General features: G+C 39.5%; 1 protein-coding gene across 3 annotated transcripts in view; it reads right to left on the minus strand.

The window, feature by feature from the left end:
• Nucleotides 1-7990: 7990 nt before the first annotated feature.
• The window catches only part of LOC117513757 (voltage-dependent L-type calcium channel subunit beta-4-like), a 240032-nt gene continuing 223257 nt past the window's right edge, over nucleotides 7991-24765 (minus strand). For all 3 annotated transcript variants that reach the window (XM_034173992.1, XM_034174000.1, XM_034174008.1), the window contains 7 exons: nucleotides 23738-23818; nucleotides 21826-21884; nucleotides 19066-19175; nucleotides 18825-18976; nucleotides 11373-11468; nucleotides 10319-10504; nucleotides 7991-8625 (listed from right to left, as the gene is read on the minus strand). In XM_034173992.1, the coding sequence (XP_034029883.1) occupies nucleotides 8362-8625; nucleotides 10319-10504; nucleotides 11373-11468; nucleotides 18825-18976; nucleotides 19066-19175; nucleotides 21826-21884; nucleotides 23738-23818 (948 nt within the window). In that variant the 3' untranslated portion in view covers nucleotides 7991-8361. The remainder of the gene's footprint in view (nucleotides 8626-10318; nucleotides 10505-11372; nucleotides 11469-18824; nucleotides 18977-19065; nucleotides 19176-21825; nucleotides 21885-23737; nucleotides 23819-24765) is intronic.

The following is a 24765-nucleotide window of genomic DNA, read 5'->3' on the forward strand; positions in this document are numbered from 1 at the left end:
TTCTGGGGTCAAAGGCATGACTCCGTTGACATTTGCTCTCAAAAATTGGTGGAAAGGTCTTCATTTTATTTTAACTATAGTGACAGTTTATCTTTTGTTTTCATAGATCCACAGTTACCCATATCTAGCATTTACCCAAATCTCACTGTCTGTGATTTCTACTTGCTATTAATTCAAAATTCCACAGATAAGAAGCATCAAATGATTAACAAACAGAATGACAGAATAAAAATGTAATATCATATCTTCTTTTCTTGTTTGATGACAGACACGTGTCACACAAATTTAGAAGGACTTTTTATTTTGAAATAGAAATGTTTCAAGTCACCTCAAATTTCATCTATTTTTCTTTAATTCATTTTTATAAATTAGAATGGTATATTACGCATGCAGTACTGCATTAGCCGTTTAGGAGTCATCTTCCACAGAACAAAAGATAAAACACAAATTCCCTTCAAAGGTCCAGTTATGTTGCTTGGCAAAGGATGGTTGGGGAAGCAACAGGATGAAGCAATGTATACAGTTTGCGTTTGCATAGAACAGTACGTGGAGGTCCTCATTTGCAAACAGCATGCCTTGTGTATTGCACTTGACTGAAATATTCTGGACCTTGATGTTGCTACAAGTGTCCCACACGGGTTGTCATTTCATTTCAGCACATGCATAGTGTTGGGGAAAGTAACTTTGGAAAGTTACTTCATTAGTTAATCTATACAGTTATATTTTACAGTTACTTCTTACATTTACTTCATTAGCAGCTGCGGACACCTTGTCGGCAGCTGCTGAATGTAATTAATAAAGTTACTCATAATCTAATTTGGTTATTTTTAAGATTTAGTACTCATAAAAGTAACTATTAGTTACTTTGCTGATTAGTTACTTTTCTGATTGCTTAATCTTACGAGTAACCAAGTTAGATTACTCGTTACCTTATTAGTTACATTACTTATTAGTTGCAAGTTTTCTGCAGATTCTAATAAAGTAATTGCATAAAGCTGCTAATGAAGTAACTGCATAAAGCACCTGTATAAAGCAACTAAAAAAAGTAACTAAAAAAGTAACTTGTCAAAGTTACTTTCCACAACACTGCATGTATACAGCAATTAACAGCTCTCAAAGACATTATGTACATTTGTTATAAAAATAATCACCAGCAAATATTCATGTATTATTTTTGTAGTAGGATGTTTTTTTTTTTACCCTTATCTTTTAATTTTACATTTTACCAAAGAACATCTGCCTCTAACTTTAACATCATGATAAATGTTTGGCCACAGAGTTTTTAAAATGAAAGTAAACCAAAATAAAGCTTTGATGGACACAAGATCTGTGTTTTGTCCAAACTAAAAGGTGACATCTTGGATTTTCTTCAGGTTTTCACAAAGACAGCATTGATGGAAGGCTGCTGTGGAACCATTCAATTGTTTCAAGCAGCCCAGTTTCTCCTTTGTTAGGTTGATTCATAATAGACAGTGGCAACCATTGATATTTCTATTGTGTACATCTTACCCCATTATACAGGATTAGCCGCTGTTATTCTCTTGAGGGTGCAGCCTGGCAATGCACATGCTCAGAACAACAGGATATAACTCATAGCATTGCAGAGAGGATAACCAATAGCAAAGATGGTTGTATGGCCATGCACAAACTCGTAGAACTGGAGTGACATCAGTAAAACTGGTTGTGAATTGGAACCATCAAGGAGATAACCGTGTAACTTCTTAGGAGGCTATACATACTCACAAAACTAGAGTTACATCCAGATATATTAATGAAATTCAATTCCTGAATGTAACTCACATGTTCCATTTCAGTTGAATGAGAAAGCATGTCCAAACTTTTGACTATAGTATATTTTGTATCGCTAATTTATTTATCATTTATCTTTACAAATCTGTGTATGCCTGTCCCTGAAGTTAAAAACTGAACCACTTACAACAGTGCTAGTTAAATCCTGGTGAAAAAGCTTAGTGAATGAAATTCTGATGTGGCCATGAATGAAAAATAATTTCTGACAGAGTTCATCAGAGTTCAGAGTTCAGTTATAATTATTGTATGGCCTTGCCTTACAATATAAAGCGCCTTGGGGCAACTGTTTGTTGTGATTTGGCGCTATATAAAAAAATTGATTGATTGATTGATTGATCTGAAAATAGTCTATTCACAGTAGCTTAATATAAAAAGTCAATTGAAGCAAAAGGTTTCATGAATACATAAATCACTTAAGTAGACAAACTAACAGTAATGAAAAAAGGTTTCACTATTTTTAAACCTTCTACCCCACTTCTAGAAGTTTTACTTTGTCTTCCTAAGTTTTACTTAGTTGACACTAACAGAGAGTCAACGTGTTGTGTTCTGAATATTAACCTCATAAATGGTAAACCTGGCTTTTCTAAGCCCCCATTTCAGTTCCCAGACAAGCTAAAGCTAACAGGGCTAACATTGGTTTAAGTGTGTTATTGAATTTTTGTGGGCCATACTAAAATACAAAATGGATGAAATGGAGTGAAATGGGGACTGATAATTATGAAATGGGGGTAAAATGTACTAAAATGGAGCGAAATGGAGTGAAATGGTGTGTAAAATTACGGTACATTTTGTAAAGAGCAGGCCTTGAAAAAAAAAGCATAGACTTTATAGAGGAAAAGGACATTGCTCTCCCCCTCTCTCTCATCAAGAATTAGTTACTCAGATGGTGAAATACACGCAACTATAAAAGAACAAATAAATTTGATTAATGGTATACATGTTTTATGTACATATAAAACATGCTGTTGTGTCAGTAGCTGACATTTCATCTCTTGAACACCAGATGCCCCAACATGTACGCAGGTCATTTCCGCATTTCCAAAATACCACAAAAAAAAACACCAAAAAATAAATAAAAATACTTAATTTACTCATATTTGGATCAGGTCAGTCTGCTCCATTTTGTTACATTTTACTTCCATTTCGTAATTATCCGTCCCCGTTTCGCTCCATTTCGTATTTTTGTGGACTGGGCCATGATTTTCATGACGGGTATTATGACTGACTTGTTGCCTCTGTAACTGAGGAATAGCAGTAGTGCTGACATCATCAAGCTACCCATACCTGCTAACAGTGCTAACATACAAACTAAATAACATGAAAATTTCCAGACTTTTCATATAGTTGGTTAGTGCAATTAACTGCACGGAAACTGATATGATCTCAGGATTTTGGAATAAAAGGCTCACAAAGGAACAGTCCACAACAGCTAGCACACACTGCTAGCAGTGCTGTGGGGATAGAATATGGTGCTGTGATTGGTGGAACTCTGCTTCATCTTCCTTGTTGGCGCATACTTGAATCAGGCATATTTTGTCAATAATTTCCTTTTTCCATACATTTGAGTGACAAATAATACCTGTGAACTTTGACGTCAGAATGCATGATTGATACAAAAATGCACACAGGTTAGGAGCTCCCCTCAAAGGGATAACTGCTGATGGCCAAATGAGGCTTCATGAAGCATTTTGTGGTTTTTCTGAGCACAATGGATTGGTCTCTTTCAGAAAGGAGTTCAAAACAAACTAAAGTGAAATGTAACATAGTAGAACTAGGGTTACATTGAGGTAACAAGATGTATCTTGGATCTCCCTCAAAGGGATTACCAATAGTGAAGACCCTAAAATCGTGCTAGGCTAGCATTATGCTATTTTAATGCTTAACCAATGTGGCTAAGCTATGTATTTTCTCTTTAGTCACAATACATTTCCTTGAGCCATGCGACGTATCCATAAGTTGATACCAATAACATTAGCAGCCAGATTCACATACCAAAGGGTTCATCAAAGATATCTGACTAGATATTTACCACAATAATTTCACCTGGTGCGTAATTCATACAAATTATGCATGACCATGAAAAGGTCCTTAGCCACTGTGGCTTAAAGCAGCCAAAATCCTTTAGTCACATGGTATTTCTCTTAGCATTTGGCTACGTGGCTAATAGGCAGCGCAAGCCCAGGTGTGTGACGGTTACAAATGTGCTCATAGAACTGCAGTTACAACTTGGTAACATATTTTTTGCACCTAAATCTTTCAGTTGCTGAACAAGCCACACACAACAAAGAGTTAAAACATCATGCACATTCACAATTTAGGATCAGATGATGAACACGAACATAAAACATAATTTGTGTTGAGGTTTGCAAAATCATGTTTCCTTGTATTTTGATCAGTTCAAAGTGATCTATCAAGAATATTTATGCTCTATAAAGCCACAACATTCTGCATAGATTAAAAAAAGGCAGCTCTTCTTTTAAAAGACTGGAGATACTTATTTATTCATCATTTTCTTTGTTCCTTTTGTTCCAGCAGACACTACAGTGTTTTATTTGCTGAAGACTTGGATTTTATTCATGAATAAATGGATTTTTAGTGTGAGCAGTCTTCTGCTGAGAGGAAAATATATTTATTTTGAACATATATACATATGTATATCATTTTTTGATTATTGTTTTATTCATCCAATTAAGTATAATGTCCAGTTTGGTCCTCAGCATGATAAAAAAATAAGATCATTACAATTTTTGTGGAATGTAACATTTGTGACATTACAAAGGTTTGATGATTCTATGTGTGATGTAGAGCGGTCTCCCATTGCCAATTTGAGATGCCTGACTGTGTACATTTTTGGCACAAAAATAAACAGATACTCAATCACAGCCTGACATCAGGGGTAAAAAATACATGATGTTAGAATACATCAAGATCCAAGGCAGTGACTAGTCGGACAAAATCTGTGCACACAGCAGGGGTAATATTTTGAAAATCAGGTGACGGTGGACAAACGGGTACAATACACAGTAATTTGGACATACCGTTCAATGAGCATAAGCCTCATTCTAATTCTATTCTGCAACGTAAATCCCATGAAAACCATGCCATGCTCTTCAACACAAGCTGGTTTTCAGATGTAAACAGATTAATTTTAGCTTTGTGGAAAAGTATGGGAATAATGCACTTGTGTAAAGTAACTCATCCGTACTCTGGTGTATTCGGAAATAACCAGCAATACTCAGCAATAGTTGGTTACACACATTTCTAAGTAATCATTAATAGTAGTTCATATAAATTTTGCCTGCTATTTTAATAAATTAGACCTGATTTCCTCAATTTTGGAGCTATGATGCATGCTGCAGCCAAAAACCAGTACTGTCAGACCGCCCTTAATACTACGTACATTTACACTTTCTTAAAAATCGCTTTTATATCTGTCAAACATTCAGTGTCATTCAGTTTTTAAGACAGTTGATTAAAAAAACTGATCACTGTATTTATTTGTTTTATTAGAGGAGATAATTATGCAAGTCGGTGTTTGTACTTTTAATTTAGATAAAGATTTGCATATAATATTAAAAAGTGTCATTTTTAAAAGGGTTCAAAAAGATATACATTTCTTTTTTCTCAGTCTGATAAAACATGCTATATATAGACACTGTGTGGCACATCAGTGAAATATTTCATTCATCATAACTCATATGGCTAAATAAATAAACACACACTGTCAAGTATATGAATGATTTAAATATTACACCGCTCAATTTTCTCCATCCACGAAAGAATCTCCCTGTTAACTGTGTGGAGAGTAAATGATGTCCAAATGAGGATTCATAACCACTTGCTGTCCCACTAGATGACAAGACTATTCTTAAAAAAATGTAAAAAAAAAAAAAAGGGGGGGGGGGGGGGGCTAAAAACAAAAACTGAAGTGCAGTGCACTTTGAACCTTTTTTGAAAGCAGGTTTCCATCTAGTGGACTCACAAAAAACAGCAAATGGAAAACCTCATTTGCCTGTTGGAGGACCTTACTTTTTAAATCCCATTAATGCTAGCATCACAAGATAATACACTTGTCAGATTTATCGTATTTTGACAATTCAAGATTTATCGTATTTTGACAATGAAGATGTCAGTCCAATCCTTATATTATAATTACTGTGAAACGTTTGCTTAATATCTGAATGTTCTACAGTATGTAGCTTATTTCTAATGAAATAAAATTGTGTAATAGTATGAAAAGACGTATACTTTTTGCGTGGGTTGTCCAGAAAAAAATTACGATAATGGGAGTTTTAAAAAAGCCACAGAATATTTTGGTTTCCATACAAAGCACCAAGTTATAACCAACTAACAACTAATTTGGGGGAAATGAAACCATCACTGTTGGATATTTGTTTTAGTGCTAATTTATAATCAGAAATTATATAACACCTGAGTGTATTCTTGTCATCTGATTGGTGCTTTGTATGTCACGTGACATGGATTATTCATCCCATTTGTGTTGTGTTGCATTTAAAGTGCAATTTGTTTACATTTAGCGTGCAAATTTGGTTTCATACATTTGCGAACCCTGCCCTAGCGAAACATGCGGAGTTTGTTTTGCTGACAGACGATGATTTGGAGGAGCTAATTGATGGTGCTAATTCTCAGAATGCACGCGCACACACACACACACACACACACAACAAAACAAATCCACTGCTGGACACATTTCTGACGTCATTTTTTGCAGGAGTGAGGAGGTACACAAAGTCTTTTTCTTGTTTTTTTGGAAGTACACAAACTCAGTGCAGTGACGCACCAAAATGTAAGTCCCTTTTCTGTTGTTTATAAATTAATAATATAATATCAAATGACAAGGATCTATCTATCTATATTAGCCGTTACATAAAACAAATAATGAATGTTTGTACATTCTTTCAATGGTACGAGTTTTTAATTCGGTGGAAGCTGGAAAGTACCATTCGACTCGGCTTTGCCCCATGGCATGTTCCAGCTTTCACTTCATGAAATATTCGTACCAGTGCATTAATTCGTACCAACATTCATTATTTGTATACTATAACTATTATAATTGTCTTTGACTTTAGCTCCTCAACTAAAAAGAATTTTGGATTCTTATTTCATTGATTGTTCAGCTGTCGCACAGAAAGTCTTTTTTTTTTTCACTTTGGAGAGAGCTGGCACTCCATAATGTTCTACAAACACCATCTTTGTTCCTATACGGGTTGTATTTTTGGATTGCCTCTGCCGTCAGGATAACATGCCAGCTACAATGATAAGGAACGTAATTCTGTCGTGTGGCTTAAATGCTTCGAGCCTCTAAGACCACAAGAGGGAGCTTCAGTGGGAATAAAACGACGGCACAACAAGAGAACAGAGCTGCCTTCAGTTGTTGGCTATGAACAATATGTGTGGTTTGAATAAATACGGCTTTCATTTAAAGAGCAGCAGCTGTTTGTTTACATCTATACAAAGGAAAAAAAAAATAGTCCAAATGATATAAGGTAGAACAATAGCATTATCAAACAGAACATTCCTGTAAGAAATGATTCCCAGAACTTTTACAGCAGTCCTCATCTTCACAAAACTAAATGGCAGGCCAAGCAGAAACCTGCAATTAAATTTTACCACCCATCTGACTGTGTCACAGCGATTGCTATCTCTCACTGTTGGAGCAGCAGCACCCCCTCCCCACCGCCCCTATAATCTAATACGGACCAGGTTCCATCACCCTTCACAAGTTGTTCTACTTGTGGTGGTGCAGCTTTTCACCCTAAATCAATCCTAAAGCTACACTACAGAAAAGCTTGCCTAGCTAAAAGTGACTTTCAAATGGCAAACATGTTTTTGGAATGTGAAGCACCAATTTCCAGAACTAGCAGCCAGGAATCACCTGTGCACCCACTAACCACCACCAGTGCACAGTCACATGATTTCATTTAGGAAATGGATCTTCGTATCTACACTGTATTATGGAGTCTGCAGGATTTTGGGTAGAAAATATATATCGGTGAAGTGGACCATCTATCAGCATGCAGGAAGCTAAACGGGGAGGATATGTACATGGTCCAGGATAGGATTCAGGACGACCAGCAGCCTTCAGCTGAGGTCTTCCCTCTGACACCGTGCCATGTCCGTGCCACTGACTGGTCCATGGAACATGGCCACCCCAACATTCTCCACAATTAGCTTGTTGACTCGAGCAACAAAACACATCTGCGCTACACGTCTGCTGAGCATTGTGTTACTACAATCCCAAAAGGTCCCAGAACTTAAATAAATCTGAAAACAACAACATTGTTTGTGTTGACATGTTGCACCTTATTCTGTCGAAGGCTCAAACTATTTACTGGTAGGTCATCCTGGCAGCTTGACAAAAACATACCTGAACACAAACTTTTTTTTTTTTTAAAAAAGGAAACAACCAGGAGGACAAATTAGTGTGATCAATAGGTAAATGGTACAACAAGGGTCCATCTTGGCTCTGTTGCAGCATTTATTATGGGTGGAATTGGGACCCCTGAGGCCCTGGTGATGACAAACGTGGGCTCAGAGTCGATGCCGGGAGTCCTGGCTGTAGCTGCCGGGTGAACTGCGGTTACGATGTGGCTTGTATGCATCCTGATAGGGGTCCTGGTAGTCCTGGTATGGGTCTGGCTGTTCTCGACTATGCTGTGAGCTAGAAGACATGCGGTTGCGTCCCTTGTTCGCTCTTTCGTTTTGGTAATTTTCATCTGATGCCATCAGATTACGTCGTTCATTTGGAGTGGAATGGTCTCCCATATGGTTGCTCTGTCTCATTCTTTGGCTCTGCTAAACACACGAACATACAAACAATGGATCAACAGGACATCTAGTGGGAGATGCAAGGCCAATGTAGGGATCATTTCATTTCTTTTTTGGGTTAAAAGCATGAAACCTATGCACACTCATGGAGTGACCTCAGGTGAACATTTTTGGATATGGAATCAAGTTGGCAGAGCCCCTGGTGGCAACAGCAGGGGGCTGTTGTAGTTCTTCACAATTCGTTGTAAATAAAGTCCAAGACATAATCAGTGTCTTGGGAATTTCATGTATCCATCCCCTGACTTGTCCAAAGAAAACTGGATGTAAAAGTGATGCTTGTACATGTGCTATACTAAAGGGGGCACTTACTTACTCACACCATCATTTTGGCTTTTAGATTTTTGTTTTAATTCATGATGTAGAGATTACTGTGAGTTTAAAGGGCAGAATTTTAGAAATTTTAACATACAAAGCCTGAATTTTTGTTTTGTTTTTTGATGTCCTAAAAATGTAACATGTAAACGCTCAAGGGGCAATACTTTTCACAGCACTATATGACCAATGGAGGGGTGTTTGTGTGTGGGATTGAGTAAGGGGTTTTGTGTGTGTGGGTGAGGGGTGTGTGGGTGTGTGTGCACAGGAAATTTTGCTGAGTAAAATTTACTCTGCTGGGATAACATTTGGTCCCAGTCTAAATAGAGACAAATATACTCTAGGCTAAATATACTCAGGGCTAAATCAACTCAACATAGTGCAAAATCAACTCTTATTGGAGAAGAACCACTTGCATTGACTAGACGGTGTCGCCGACCACATGGTCCGCCCTAAAACTCGGTCTGTCCTGCCTCGTTTCTACTTCAAACTGCACTCCAGTCATCATCTACCTCAGCAACAGATATCTGAAGCTTTTGTACAACAATCATTTCCACATAAATTCAGCATTATTTCATCAAAAAAGACAGAGGAAGCGATCAGAGTGCCGCGGCTACACAAGCTGCTAGCTGATGTGTTCACTGCATGACGGTCACTTCAAAGTGTCACCGATTATCGCCTCCTTTCTGCTTAAAATGACCTTGTTTCTGCTTAAAACTGACTTTAGAATGATTTTAGAGGTTTTACTTTGTCATCTGATGGTTAATAATCCCATTAATCCATTTGATTTGCTTTGGGTGAAGAGACTCTGTCTCAGATGAACGGCACGCTCCGAAATGACACATGCGCAGTGGAGGCAGGGCAAGCCATTTTTTAGGGGAGGACCGTTCGGTTGGCGGCAACGGAGAGCTCTACAATAGTGTTTTTACTCTGTTTAGACTAAGAGCAAATGTTATCCCAGGAAAGTAAATTTTACTCAGCAAAATTTACTCTGTCTGTGTGTGTGTGTGTGTGTGTGTGTATGGGGGGGGGTATTGCCATGGTTACTGTTAGGCTACGCAAGAGTCTGTTCAAAGGCTGACACACATCTCTGTTTTGTACATGTATAAGATAATAATACAATAGATGATGTGCTGAACGATGCCCCAACTCCACCAGTAGGTCTTTGTTATTGGTCTGGCATGAAATGCGGTCTTAGATTAGCAACCATTCGTAAGTACTGGTGTAAAACATTCTAAACATGAAAATAACAACTGAAATATTGTCATAAGGGTCCTCGGAGTTTAAACTTAGAATAAATGTATTATTGCATTTGGTGACACAGATCAATGAGTTATCAGAGCTGCACCTGCAGTCCAGAGATGGTGGTCGGGTATGGGGTCAGGGTGGTAGGGCCCAGGTTGTGCCCCAGCAGGGGGTTCAGTGGGGTTGCCATTGAGGTATGGGTTGCTTTCCAGTAGGCCTCAAGGTATTCAGCTAGATGCTCACAGGCATCCTCCAGCTGGTTCTCATCCAAGATGATGTCAAACATTTCCTGTGAGTAGCAGATGGTCAGCCAGTGAAAAATAACACTAATGAATGACATGAAATATACATGATACTTGATCAGTACATAAGCAAGTTACAAACATAATTTTAAATATGTGGGTGATTCTTTAACTATGGGCACTATTGGCCTTGTAAATGTAATTTCCACCACACCATTGCCTTACAATATAAAGCACCTGGGGGCAACTGTTTGTTGTGATTTGGCGCTATATACATGTGCTCTGATGTCACTGTTTATCTCCATAGAAACTACCCAAACAATCTTTCATACAAACTGTTTAAAGGGACATTACAGTGTTGTGGTGGAAATTACGGCAATAGTGTGGGACAACTACATTTTGTTTAAAAAAAATCACAACAGTTGTATGACATTGAATACATGGCTCATGGTTCATGACCGAAAGAACGAGATCGCGAGTACAAGCGACCGAGATGAGTTTCCTCCGCAGGGTGGCTGGGCGCTCCCTTAGAGATAGGGTGAGGAGCTCGGTCACTCGGGAGGAGCTCGGAGTCGAGCCGCTGCTCCTCCACGTCGAAAGGAGTCAGTTGAGGTGGCTCAGGCATCTTTTCCGGATGCCCCCTGGATGCCTCACTGGAGAGGTGTTCCGGGCACGTCCCATCGGGAGGAGGCCCCAGGGAAGACCCAGAACACGCTGGAGGGACTACATCTCTCGGCTGGCTTGGGAACGCCTTGGGGGTCCCCCGGAGGAGCTGGGGGAGGTGTGTGAGGATCAGGAGGTCTGGGCGGCTTTGCTTGAGCTGCTGCCCCTGCGACCTGACTCCAGATAAAGCGGAAGAAAATGGATGGATGGATGGGAAAGCAGACCCAAACAGAAAAATAAAGAATCACTTACTGGGGGACACTGGGCCAATTTATCAGCTGCCACAAGCTGCACATTGAGGTGTTTGCTCTGTGACTTTCCTCTGGACTTCACTAGCCTTTGCAGAACCTGAATAAAAAGACGTGGAAAGAAAGAAAGAAAGAAAATGTTACAAAAGAAAGAAAGAAAATGCTACACCAAAGGTATTGCAGTTTTTTATGTGCACGCAGTCAAGTGTCATTACATGACACACAGCATGAGGTCACAAAGCATTTTTCTTATCATGCACCTTTTCTGTGGAATAATCTGCTGCTGACATAAAACAGTCTGATTCAGTGGAATTCTTCAAATCCAGTATTAAAAGTCTCACCAGTTCTCTCTATTTACAATGAATATAGACTTACTATTGTGAAAGTGTAGTGACACGGACCCACAACAGGGGGCGTAAATGAACGGACAATGAAAGAGTCAAATATGAACACTTTACTGTTGTGAAAAGCACAACCAAACACAGCAGATTACAGAATGTGTACAATAACCAATTAACAAGGGTGACGTGTGGGCAGGCTCGAGGATAGAGGACGTCTGTCCTGAGAAAAACCAGAACCACATGATTTCCTCCGCCACCGAACCTGGAGAATACTGGAGCCGCCAAATCCCGAACACCCCAGGTGGCCACCGTCTCCGCGTGTCGGATCCGGTACTGCTGGCGAGGAGCAGAGACAATCAGCAAAAGTTTGGAGTGAAGATGTCAGTCCAAACCCAGCCTCCAGCTGCAAGCACTCACAAAACCGACTGCAAAAATATCACAAGCAAACACTGTCTGTGGTAGACAAAATAATGGCTGAGAACTAAAGTACCTCCTAAGGTAGACGATATCTCGGCAACGAGGTGGAGATGACGTCCGGTCCTTTATGGAGTGGGATGATGAAGTGTAGATGGGTGACAGCTGTCAAGAGATAATGAAGTGACAGCTGTCACCCCCGGCTGTGTCCGTGGCGGCAGCGCCCTCTCGTGCCTGAAGCCCGCACTTCAGGCAGGGCGCCCTCTGGTGGTGGGCCAGCAGTACCTCCTCTTCTGGCGGCCCACACAACGCTTACTGTGCATCCAGAAAGTATTCACAGCGCTTCACTTCTTCCACATTTTGTTATGTTACAGCCTTATTGCAAAATGGAGTAAATTCATTTTCACACAAAATTCTGGCGGGTGAGAATGCTGTCTTGTGCCAATAGAGCACCGCAGTCTGGTTTGAACACTGTGTGATATCGTGGGATTTGACCACTTATGGGACAGTTGCTCCTGCAATACAAACACAGCATAACTTGACATGGAAAAATGGTGTACTGGTTTTTTTTTTCGGCCAAAGGAGTCGCAGAAAGTGTTTTTGTTTCGGTTCCCAGTGGAGAAGGGAAGACAAGGCAAATGAGAGATGTGATGTCGGTAAGTGTTAGCCTAAACAGCTAACCAGAGTAGCTGTGTTCTCTCACCTGCAAAACCGTCTCGACATGTTTGTGCTCCGGGTCATAAACAAATTGCAACACATGTCCACTTTCCCACCGTATCATCGTCTTTTTCTTTGCATTTTCACTTTGTTCGCATGTAATTTGCCCAAAACCCAGAGCACAATGGCATGTTTTTGCTGTAGAGAAAGTACGAAATTAAGTAGAGAAATTAGAGAAAATGCCGTTGAGAAATTACATCATATTTTAGCGCCCGCCCTCAAATGAGACTGTAGTGCCCAATAATGATGATGACTTCAAAATAAAGGTTTTGAAATTGATCCAAAAAATTTTCATAATAAAGGATGCCACATCATTGTGCCACGTACAAGCCATATCCAAAACTGAAGCTGAATCTGACCAACAGTCAGAGAAATATGCAAGCCACATACACACATTTCTTGCTTTACGATAGATGGGGAATGTTGGTGCACAGCCATTTTCAGATCTCTCCCGAGATGTTTCAATCGTATACAAGTCCGGGCTCTGCTGGCCACTCAAGGACGTTCACAGAGTTGTCCTGAAGCCACTCCTTTTATATCTTGGTTGTGTGCTTAGGGTCATTGTCCTGCAGAAAGATGAACCGTCGCCCCTGACTGAGGTCAAGAGCGCTCTGGAGCACGTTTTCATCCAGGACATCTCTTTATATTGCTGCATTCATCTTTCCCTCAATCCTAACTAGTCCTCTTGTTCCTGCCACTGAAAAACATCCCCACAGCATGATGTTGCCACCACCATGTTTCACTGTAGGGATGGTGCTTAGTTTCCTCCAAACATGACACCTGGCATTCACGCCAAAGAGTTCAATCTTTGTCTCATCAGACCAGAGAATTTTGTTTCTCCTGGTCTGAGAGTCCTTCAGGTGCCTTTTGGCAAACTCCAGGTGGGCTGCCATGTGCCTTTTACTAAGGAGTGGCTTCCATCTGGCCACTCTACCATACAGGTCTGATTGGTGGATTGCAGCAGAGATGGTTGTCCTTCTAGAAGGTTCTCCTCTCTCTACAGGGGAATGCTGGAGCTTTGACAGTGACCTGACCATCAGGTTGTTGGTCACTTTTATATACACTCAACAAAAATATAAATGCAACACTTTTGGTTTTGCTCCCATTTTGTATGAGATGAACTCAAAGATCTAAAACTTTTTCCACATACACAATATCACCGTTTCCCTCAAATATTGTTCACAAACCAGTCTAAATCTGTGATAGTGAGCACTTCTCCTTTGCTGAGATAATCCATCCCACCTCACAGGTGTGCCATATCAAGATGCTGATTAGACACCATGATTAGTGCACAGGTGTGCCTTAGACTGTCCACAATAAAAGGCCACTCTGAAAGGTGCAGTTTTGTTTTATTGGGGGGGGGATACCAGTCAGTATCTGGGTGACCACCATTTGCCTCATGCAGTGCAACACATCTCCTTCGCATAGAGTTGATCAGGTTGTCACATTGTGGCCTGTGGAATGTGGTCCACTTCCTCTTCAATGGCTGTGTGAAGTTGCTGGATATTGGCAGGAATGGTACACCGCTGTGTATACGCCGGTCCAGAGCATCCCAAACATGCTCAATGGGTGGACATGTCCGGTGATTATGCCGGCCATGCAAGAACTGGGACATTTCAGCTTCCACGCATTGTGTACAGATCCTTGCCAACATGGGGGCCGTGCATTCTCTGCTGCAAACATGAGATGCTGTTCTGGATGTATGGCACAACAATGGGCCTCAGGATCTCGTCACGGTATCTCTGTGCATTCAAAATGCCATCAATAAATGCACCCTGTGTTCTTCGTTCATAACAACGCCTGCACATACCATAACCCCACCGCCAGCATGGGCCACCGATCCACAACACTGACATCAGAAAACCGCTCTCACCACACACGACACCACACACGCTGTCTGCCATCTGCCCTGAACAAGTTGTGAACCGCGGATTCATCCGTGAAGTAGAACACCCTCTCCAACGTGCCAACACCAGTGCATGGAGCATTTGCCCACTCAAGTCGGTTACGACGACGAACGGAGTCAGGTGAGGACCCCGATGAGGACGACGAGCATGCAAGATGAGCTTCCTGAGACAGTTTCTGACAGTTTATGCAGAAATTCTCTTGGTTATGCAAACCGACTGTTTCAGCAGCTGTCCGAGTGGCTGGTCTCAGACGATCTTGAAGGTGAACCTGCTGGATGGGAGGTCATGGGCTGGTGTGGTTACACGTGGTCTGTGGTTGTGAGGCTGGTTGGGATGTACTGCCAAATTCTCTGAAACGCCTTTGGAGACGGCTTTTCTGGTAGAGAAATGACCATTCAATACACAGCAACAGCTAGGTTGACATGTCCTGCGTCAGCATGCCAATTGCATGCTCCCTCAAATCCTGCGACATCTGTGGCATTGTGCTGTGTAATAAAACTGCACCTTTCCAGAGTGGCTTTCTTGTGGGCAGTCTAAGGCACACCTGTGCACTAATCATGGTGTCTAATCAGCATCTTGATATGGCACACCTGTGAGGTGGGATGGATTATCTCAACAAAGGAGAAGTGCTCACTATCACAGATTTAGACTGGTTGTGCAACAATATTGAGGGAAACGGTGTGTGATATTGTGGTATGTGGAAAAGTTTTAGATCTTTGAGTTCACTCTCATACAAAATGGGAGCAAAACCAAAAGTGTTGCGTTTATATTTTTGTTGAGTGTATATGTATATATGGTCCTTATATGTAGACAGGTGTGTGCCTTTCCAAATCATGTCCAATCAACTGAATGTATCCCGGTGGACTCCAGTTAAGGCTGTAGAAACATCTCAATGATTATTAGTGGAAACACGGACCACACTTGAGCTCAATTTTGAGCTTGCATGGCAAAGGCTGTGATATGCTTATGTACATATGATTCTTAATTCAATTCAATTTATTTTTATTTGTATAGCGCCCAATCGCATACATGCTGCTCAAGGTGCTTCACACAAGTAAGGTCTAACCTTACCAACCCTGACGCAAGCACACAGGTGACGTGGTAAGGAAAAACTCCCTCTGATGATAATGAGGAAGAAACCTCAAGTAGACCAGACTCAAAGGGGTGACCAACTGCTGCAGCCATTCTAAGAGTTACAAGGTTATTAAAAATTTTATAAGAATTTCTTACAAACTGAAGAAATGGAAAAGAGAAACAGAAAAAAACAGAAGATTAACAAAAACAGTCCTTAACTGAAATAAAAAATAAAATACAATTTATTAGTTTTTTGTTTTTTTTTATGGGGTATTGTGGGTAGAATTTTGAGGGGGAAAATGAATTTTATCCATTTTGGAATAAGGCTGTAATGTGGAAAAATTGAAGTGCTGTGAATACTTTCCGGATTTACTCATTTTCACTACACACATTATTTCCAACTAAGGGTCAAGGGGGAGCCTATCCCAGTAGTCATTGTGTGAGAGGCGGGGTACACCCCGGACAGGACGCAAGTCTATTGTGGGGCTACATGTAGACAGACAATCACACTCACGCTAATGGTTAATATAAAGTTTCCAATTCACCTAACCGGCATGTCTTTGGAAGTGTGAGGAAGCCAGAACACCCAGAGGGAACCCACATAAACATGTGGAGAACCTGCAAACTCCACACAGAAAGAACCAGGTGGAAGTGATCCCAGGACCTTCTTGCACACTGAGCCATACTGCTGCCCAAGCTAACTAAAATGCCTTAAAAAGGCATATTGAATAGAGGCTGTTAGTGTTACGTGTGATGCCGCCTAGTGGGTAAAGCTGGCTTGCAGGCCCCTTGCTCCTCCTCTAGCTGGCTTTTCCTGCTCTTCTTCTTTCATTCAAGACAACGATGTCGAGGTCAGGTTTCTGGAGTTCACGTGAGACGAGAGCTGTTCGCCTCTCTGGTCGGCCCAAATTTTTGTTGTCCATCAAGGTTTGTATGCTCCATGTACCAATTTCATCACTTGTGTTTTTGTTTATCTACCACAGAGCTAGTGACACTTTGGATGCAGTAATCTAGACAGGTTAAGGTGAAGCAGAGTATGTTTAGGGCACCTTTTCTAACCCCCTCCACGTTTAGGGTGAGCAGAGTGGATCAAAAGTCTTGGAACGTCTTGGGGATCCTACTTACTCCCTCCTACTTGGGTGCATGTATTATAAATTGGTGATACTAAACCTTTTGTGATGAAATACCTGAATTAACAAATGAGTCTACCTCTGTATTAAAGAGCCTAATGGCTCTGTTTAGACTGATAAATACGATATATCATTAAAAAACAAAAACCAAAGTTCAGATGCGCCACTTATCAAAAATTTAATGCAATTCAACTGTAAACAGGTGAAACTTAAATACAGTATGTTTTTTCCTGTTCGTGGTACATTTTTGGACAGATGCAACTAATACTCTGGGTAGTCCAAAAAATATGGTAATTAAGGTCATAAAAAGTGAACTTGTTATTTAAAATGAGCTCTCTGCTTTGAGGCACTTTTTTATATTGTGTTGCATACAACCCCTGGCAAAAATTATGGAATCACCGGCCTCGGAGGATGTTCATTCTGTTGTTTAATTTTGTAGAAAAAAAGCAGATCACAGACATGACACAAAACTAAAGTCATTTCAAATGGCAACTTTCTGGCTTTAAGAAACACTATAAGAAATCAAGAAAAAAAGATTGTGGCAGTCAGTAACGGTTACTTTTTTAGACCAAGCAGAGGAAAAAAATATGGAATCACTCAATTCTGAGGAATAAATTATGGAATCACCCTGTAAATTTCCATCCCCAAAACTAACACCTGCATCAAATCACATCTGCTCGTTGACACTAACCCTATGTCATGAAATTGACCCTATGTGTTTTTTTGCAAGGACTGTTTTCACAGTTTTTGCTCTATGGCAAGATGAATTATCTTCTTGAAAAATGATTTCATCATCCTTAAACATCAGAAAAGTGTCCAAAATATCAATGTAAACTTGTGCATTTATTGATGATGTAATGACAGCCATCTCCCCAGTGCCTTTACCTGACATGCAGCCCCATATCATCAATGACTGTGGAAATTTACATGTTGTCTTCAGGCAGTCATCTTTATAAATCTCATTGGAACGGCACCAAACAAAAGTTCCAGCATCATCACCTTGCCCAATGCAGATTCGAGATTCCTCACTGAATATGACTTTCATCCAGTCATCCACAGTCCATGATTGCTTTTCTTTAGCCCATTGTAACCTTGTTTTTTTCTGTTTAGGTGTTAATGATGGCTTTCGTTTAGCTTTTCTGTATGTAAATCCCGTTTCCTTTAGGCGGTTTCTTACAGTTCGGTCACAGACGTTGACTCCAGTTTCCTCCCATTCGTTCCTCATTTGTTTTGTTGTGCATTTTCGATTTTTGAGACATATTGCTTTAAGTTTTCTGTCTTGACGCTTTGATGTCTTCCTTGGTCTACCAGTATGTTTGCCTTTAACAACCTTCCCATGTTGTTTGTATTTGGTCCAGAGTTTAGACACAGCTGACTGGGAACAACCAACATCTTTTGCAACATTGCGTGATGATTTACCCTCTTTTAAGAGTTTGATAATCCTCTCCTTTGTTTCAACTGACATCTCTCGTGTTGAAGCCATGATTCATGTCAGTCCACTTGGTGCAACAGGTCTCCAAGGTGTGATCACTCCTTTTTAGATGCAGACTAACAAGCAGATGTGATTTGATGCAGGTGTTAGTTTTGGGGATGAAAATTTACAGGGTGATTCCATAATTTATTCCTCAGAATTGAGTGAGTCCATATTTTTTCCCTCTGCTTGGTCTAAAAAAGTAACCGTTACTGACTGCCACAATCTTTTTTTTCTTGATTTCTTATAGTGTTTCTTAAAGCCAGAAAGTTGCCATTTGAAATGACTTTAGTTTTGTGTCATGTCTGTGATCTGCTTTTTTTCTACAAAATTAAACAACTGAATGAACATCCTCCGAGGCCGGTGATTCCATAATTTTTGCCAGGGGTTGTATCTTCCTACCTTTGGTGAGGAGACTTTTACATGGACGATGATGGGGGCGAGTGAGGTCTTGAGGAGCTGGGCTGGATGGTTTATGGTGTCAGCGTCGAGCACCACCAGCTGGAGCGAGCGAGCCAATTCAAAGATCCTTTCAATTTCACTTTGTACTTCAGCTGGTGAAACAAGACACAGTGCATTGGCCAGTGTAAAACTCACTAAAGTAAAATATACTGCAAACTATGGATTATGTTGGTTTTCTTACCTAAACTGGACCTAGTGTTGGAACGTTCAATAATGGCCCTCTTACTGGGATTGTTAAGAACAGACTTCTTGGCCAATGATATGTCTGCTGTAACTCGTGTAATAGTTATCCTTCAGAAAGTAAGGAAAGAGAATTTTTTTTAAACATGTCAGATGTAAAAACAGAATGTCACTCATTACAGTGGATACACTCAGGCTCAAAATACATTGATTGGCAATGTTTCAAAAAGCTTTGAGACATTACCACAAAAGCTTTATATGTAGCAGGCAGCACAAAACATGATGTCAACTGTGCAATTAGAATTGTTTGTTCCCCGCATGGGTTACGGACAAATGCTTCATATCTGCAAGGGTATGTCGTGTTCCGCCTATGTGACAGCATCACTCATCAACATGACTCTTTGTTTGAGTACAAGCTAGCATGCATGCTAAAACAGCATGAAAGACTGACCAGGGTGACATCACAAATGTTACTAAAGCTAATTAGTTAATTAGCTTCATACCATGTTGTGCAGCAAATATGAACAATTAGTTAAGGCCACCCATTGTCAATCTGAATGACTGTACAATGTGTGAATGTTAAATTCCCTGAGCTCACGAGTGTTATAAGACAGCATCAGCTGGACCTCACAAGAACCTGCAGTGAAGCCAAGGATAGCTACCCAGAAGGACAACACAGAAAGGAAGAACTCCAAATAAAACAAAAAGTTAGCTGGAACAACTTTTCTTCATTGATTTTTTTTAATGCACAGCTTTGCCATGATTTTTGTAAATACTGTTTGGGAATGTTCAGTTAAAGGTATACAGTCAATCAATCATTTTTTTTTTTTATATAGCGCCAAATCACAACAAACAGTTGCCCCAAGGCGCTTTATATTGTAAGGCAAGGCCATACAATAATGATGTAAAACCCCAACGGTCAAAACGACCCCCTGTGAGCAAGCACTTGGCTACAGTGGGAAGGAAAAACTCCCTTTTAACAGGAAGAAACCTCCAGCAGAACCAGGCTCAGGGAGGGGCAGAGCCTGGTTCTGCTGGAGGTTTCTTCCTGTTAAAAGGGAGTTTTTAACAGATTTAAAAACTCCCAGATTTTTAAATCCAGACAGCCACAGATTTAGTGGCTGTTTTTAACAGCCACTAAATGTTTTATGATTTAAGGCAAAAATTTCTTTGGTACCACTATAATGTTATTTATTAGCCTTTAAATAGGGGATTCATAATATGACATTGCCAATATGACCAAAAACCTCACTGTCTAGAAAAAATAAATAAATAAAAAGTTCCCCTGAAATGGGACAATTTAAACAGAACAGATGGCCTTGAACTACTTACAGCAGCAAAGGCAGCGACCCACACAGTCTATGACAGCAATGTCATAGATCATGTGGGCGCTTCGCCTGACTTGCACAAGGGAAGCTGGGAAGCAGATGGTGACAGCCATTCAGAGTAGAGAGGCACAGTGATGTCTGCTGGCTTGATCTCTTTCTGGCTGCTCTTCCAACATGGTGGAAAACACTCAGAAACTGCTGCCTTTCTGTGTAAATCTAACATGTTTGGGCAGCGCCAGGTACCCCAGGGGGGTATTAGAATTCTGATCACTTTATAATTGTTGTACTCAGGCTTTCTTGATGACATCCTCAGGATGGGGGGGGGGGGGGGGGCAACCAGGGCAGCTGCCCAGTAATTCCATAAAAGATAAATAGATAAAGAGAATAGATTAAAGCATTAATTCTTTGGTTATGTTCAACGTGGTTACGTTCAACGTTTTATAGATTTTAGGGCTATGTATTATGGGAATTTATCCTGGACAGACAGACAGACAGACGGGGGGGGGGGGGGGGGTGTCTATTTATCTTTTATGGCCCTGGTTGCCCAGTAATTCCATGATTAAAGGTCTATAGATCTATAGACCTGGGCAACCAGGGCAGCTTGACCCGGTTGCACAAATAAATCCTCTGAATGTAAAAATGTTGTTTTTGTAAACGTCTGAAGTGGTTTACAAGACATCTCAGACATCATCGTGCACACTATGAGTGCACACATTACCCAAGGTCAAAGGTAACTTCTAATTTCAAAACCTCGTGCATGCGTACACTCACTAACTCCTGCAGACAGCGTAGGAAAGAAAATAAAATGTTCATCATGGAACTCCCCCCCCCCCCATAAATATGTTCTCTTCATTAAAATGAGCTGTAATTTTGAAAAATGTAAAAACAAAATTTTGTCAGTTTACTGAAATTTGAAAGGCTGTATACCTTTTTAATGCATGAAAGGCTAAAGATACTTTTGTTATCAAAACATGACCTTAAAAAACATTTTGAGATCATAAATTGGGAATCAATAAGACTGGAATCAAGAAGGAGAATCATTATTGGAATCACTGAAATGCAAATGATATTAATGATCATTATATTAATGATTTTTCCTATTTCCAGTGAAAAAGCAAGGGTAAGTACAACCCTCGCTTAAACAATCAGAAATGAGGAGCTCTGTATTGTGGCTCAGGCCAAACCTTTTCCCTATGTTTTATAAAAATATGTTGTCATTTGTTTTGAATAAGGCCAATAATAAATCATTCAAGAAAGCACTGTAGGTAACAAACATAATCTCTTTAGTAACAAAAAAATCTAAGCCAAATTTAGAAAAAAATTAAGTTTTAGTTGATGATCATTTTAAAATATACAATAAAACAATTTATTGGGGGGAAAAACAACTCAACATATTTTTAATTCTGGTTTATCAATAAAAGTTAAAGTCCTACCTGCCATCAAATCTGTGTTTGAGAAAGTCAAACAGTGCCTTCTGCATCATATCTGTTACCTGCATGGGGGAAAAAGATGCCATGAGTTACAAAAGCCTATACTTATGAAAATTCCTTATGCTATATAGCCAAAATGTAGATGAGTGGGTGAGAGTGTGAGTGAGCGGGTTAGTCCATCACACCTAGTTGTGTTGACAATAACTAAAAAACAATAAATGGTATCATCTTGTAACTCACCAAAATAATAGAATATTTAATAAAAACAAAGACCAGAATGATGGAAAGAGCAATTTTGTTTTGCCAATGGAATATCTCATAGATGTACTGCCACCTGCTGGATGGCGAATGGAGGTGCCTGCTTTCACAAGCATCATTTTATGGATGGTTGGAGGATAAACTGTCGAATACTACCAACAGCTGCGGCTAAAACATGCACTTGGCTGCCGAGGTAACTATCAGTGTGTAAAATATTAATGGACTTACTAGGTAATGCAAGTAAACCCTTCACATTCAACTTGGTGTAAAGCAAATATACATAAGTGCTCATCAATTGATCTAACTAACAAGATTACCAACTTCATTATTTCAACAAAACTAACAGTTAAAGTCAGTTAAATGGGCCTTCAGGGTCACCGTACAAGTATTTATTGTCCATAATAATAATGAGTGTATTTATTTACCCGTTGGATGCCCTGGGGTAAAATTATTTGTTGGCCTGTATTATACCCCTTCATACTATCTGTACAGTATATGTACTATGCTGTCTTCAGATCAGCTACTGCGCACACTGCAAAATGCACACACAATGTGAGTGTTTCTCATCTGTTAAATATTCTGTGTTTTTAGCATTTACACCAAAAACATAACCTTTTTTGCTTTGTTTGACGAGAAGTTGGCATTGGACTTTTGATAGTATAATCAAAAATGATTACAAACAGGTAAATACTAAAAAGAATCAATTTCTTCAAACTGCAGACAGTTTCAAAATTTGTGAAATATTCAAATACATCTCTTTCAAAAGTGAAGAGGAATAAAGTGGTTTTCGGTACCACTGAAGGTGACCAAACGACTCAGAATCCAGCCTCAGTGTATCATGGCCTATACAAAAATGTATGATAACCATCACAGGGTGGTAGCTATAACCAGCTAGGGGTCAATGAAGAATTACACAGAGGTCAAAATGTAAAAATGCTCCAATCATGTTGAAAACTATATCACATTATTTGTCTGATCATAACAATTCCAAAAAGGTATAGTTTGGGCTATCTGTGATGGAATGTTCTGGAGTTATGGGGTAAAAACAGCAAAAATAGTGACAAAGGTCAGTTTCAGTTTGTACAGGGGTCAAAAGTTAAAGTTGCTCCAATTTCAGTAAAAATGATGCAAATTATTTGTTGAAATTAAAGAATTAATAAATGGAATAGTTTTGACTGTGTTGAATGTTTGGTCTCCAAAGTAAAGGTCAAACAAGGTCGATGTCCATTGAATTCAATGACAGGTGGTATATGTTACCCTGTAACGTGATAACTAAGCATGACAGATGGTGCAAACTATTCCTTATTGTAGAACCCTACCAACCCAAACAATAATTTGCATGGAATTTACCACTGCAAATCTGTCATTGTGAAGAAAAATTAAATGTCTTTGACAGTGGCTTATTACATACATTGTTTGATAAAATAAAATAAAATAAAATAAATAAAATCAATTACGTGCTGTAAGGCAAAACGAGTTTGTTGGTTTTAGTCAATGTGTACGTAAAATTATGTAACTATACTTTATCTGAGCCCTTAGTCTCCTCGTTAAAATATATGTAATGAGCTCCATTTTCAGCATTAATATGAATACTTCTGAATCAGGTAAATTTATGATGCATAAAGAAAGCATTCCACTCAGTGGTTTATTTACTCACTTCATAACCTTTGAGCGAAGGTCCCACCAGCACTACTGGCCTCATGGATGGAACCACATCATATGGGGGGATATGCTCCAGCTGTGAACAGCACAATGTTTAGTTGGCATTTTGAGACTTCCATTAAATCAACATCCCAAAAACTTAAAGCCATGGAAACACATTTAAGCATTAAAACCAGGTGATGAGATTGAACAGTTGAAATGGAATAAAGACTCATCTTAAAAAATGATGAGATGCTATGAAGAAATATGAATATGTGTAAAAAACGATAATGAACAGGTTGCTATGTCATTTGTATAGCATTACTTTGTCAAAATATAATAGTCTTCTAAAATTAAAAACTATTATTCCAGTAACGTAAATAACACATAGCAATGATTGACACGGTCATATTCCTGTAAAAGTAAAGTGCATTATTACATTTGGAATTTTATAAAATTATGCTTGAAAACCTTTAACTGAGACATTCATGCAAAGCTGTTAATAGAAGCAACAGGTTGGTCATCAATGGCGGTCTGCTACAGCAGCCTATACTTAAGGTTGTTCAAATGCAGCAATATCTCCATCTGGTGGTCTTTTAATTCAATTCAGTTTCAATTTATTTTATTTGTATAGCACCAAATCACAACAAAGCTACCTCAAGGTGCTTCACATGAGTAAGGCCTAACCTTATCAACCCCTAGAGCAAGCACACAGGCAACATTTACCATTAATGCAGGTACAACAGAGTTTCGAAAAGAGGTATAGTTATACATATTTACACACATTTAAAGGGTCATATTTTTACAGTTTAACTATCATTACATGTTACTGTTCACACCTGTTAAATGATTTTAAACAGGGACTATTAAACTATTGAGGCTCAGAAACGACTGAGGGGCAGCTCAGTGGCCAGTTGGTTCATGCACTTAAAAAAAAAAAAGTTCCTGGTTCAAGACAACCTGTACCCATTCTCCATGTAATGTGAACTTTCACCAGAAAAGGCATCCGGTGTAAAACATGTGCCAAATCACCATGCAAACCCA

Source organism: Thalassophryne amazonica, chromosome 1 (genome assembly GCF_902500255.1).
Source record: "Thalassophryne amazonica chromosome 1, fThaAma1.1, whole genome shotgun sequence".
NCBI lineage: Eukaryota > Metazoa > Chordata > Actinopteri > Batrachoidiformes > Batrachoididae > Thalassophryne > Thalassophryne amazonica.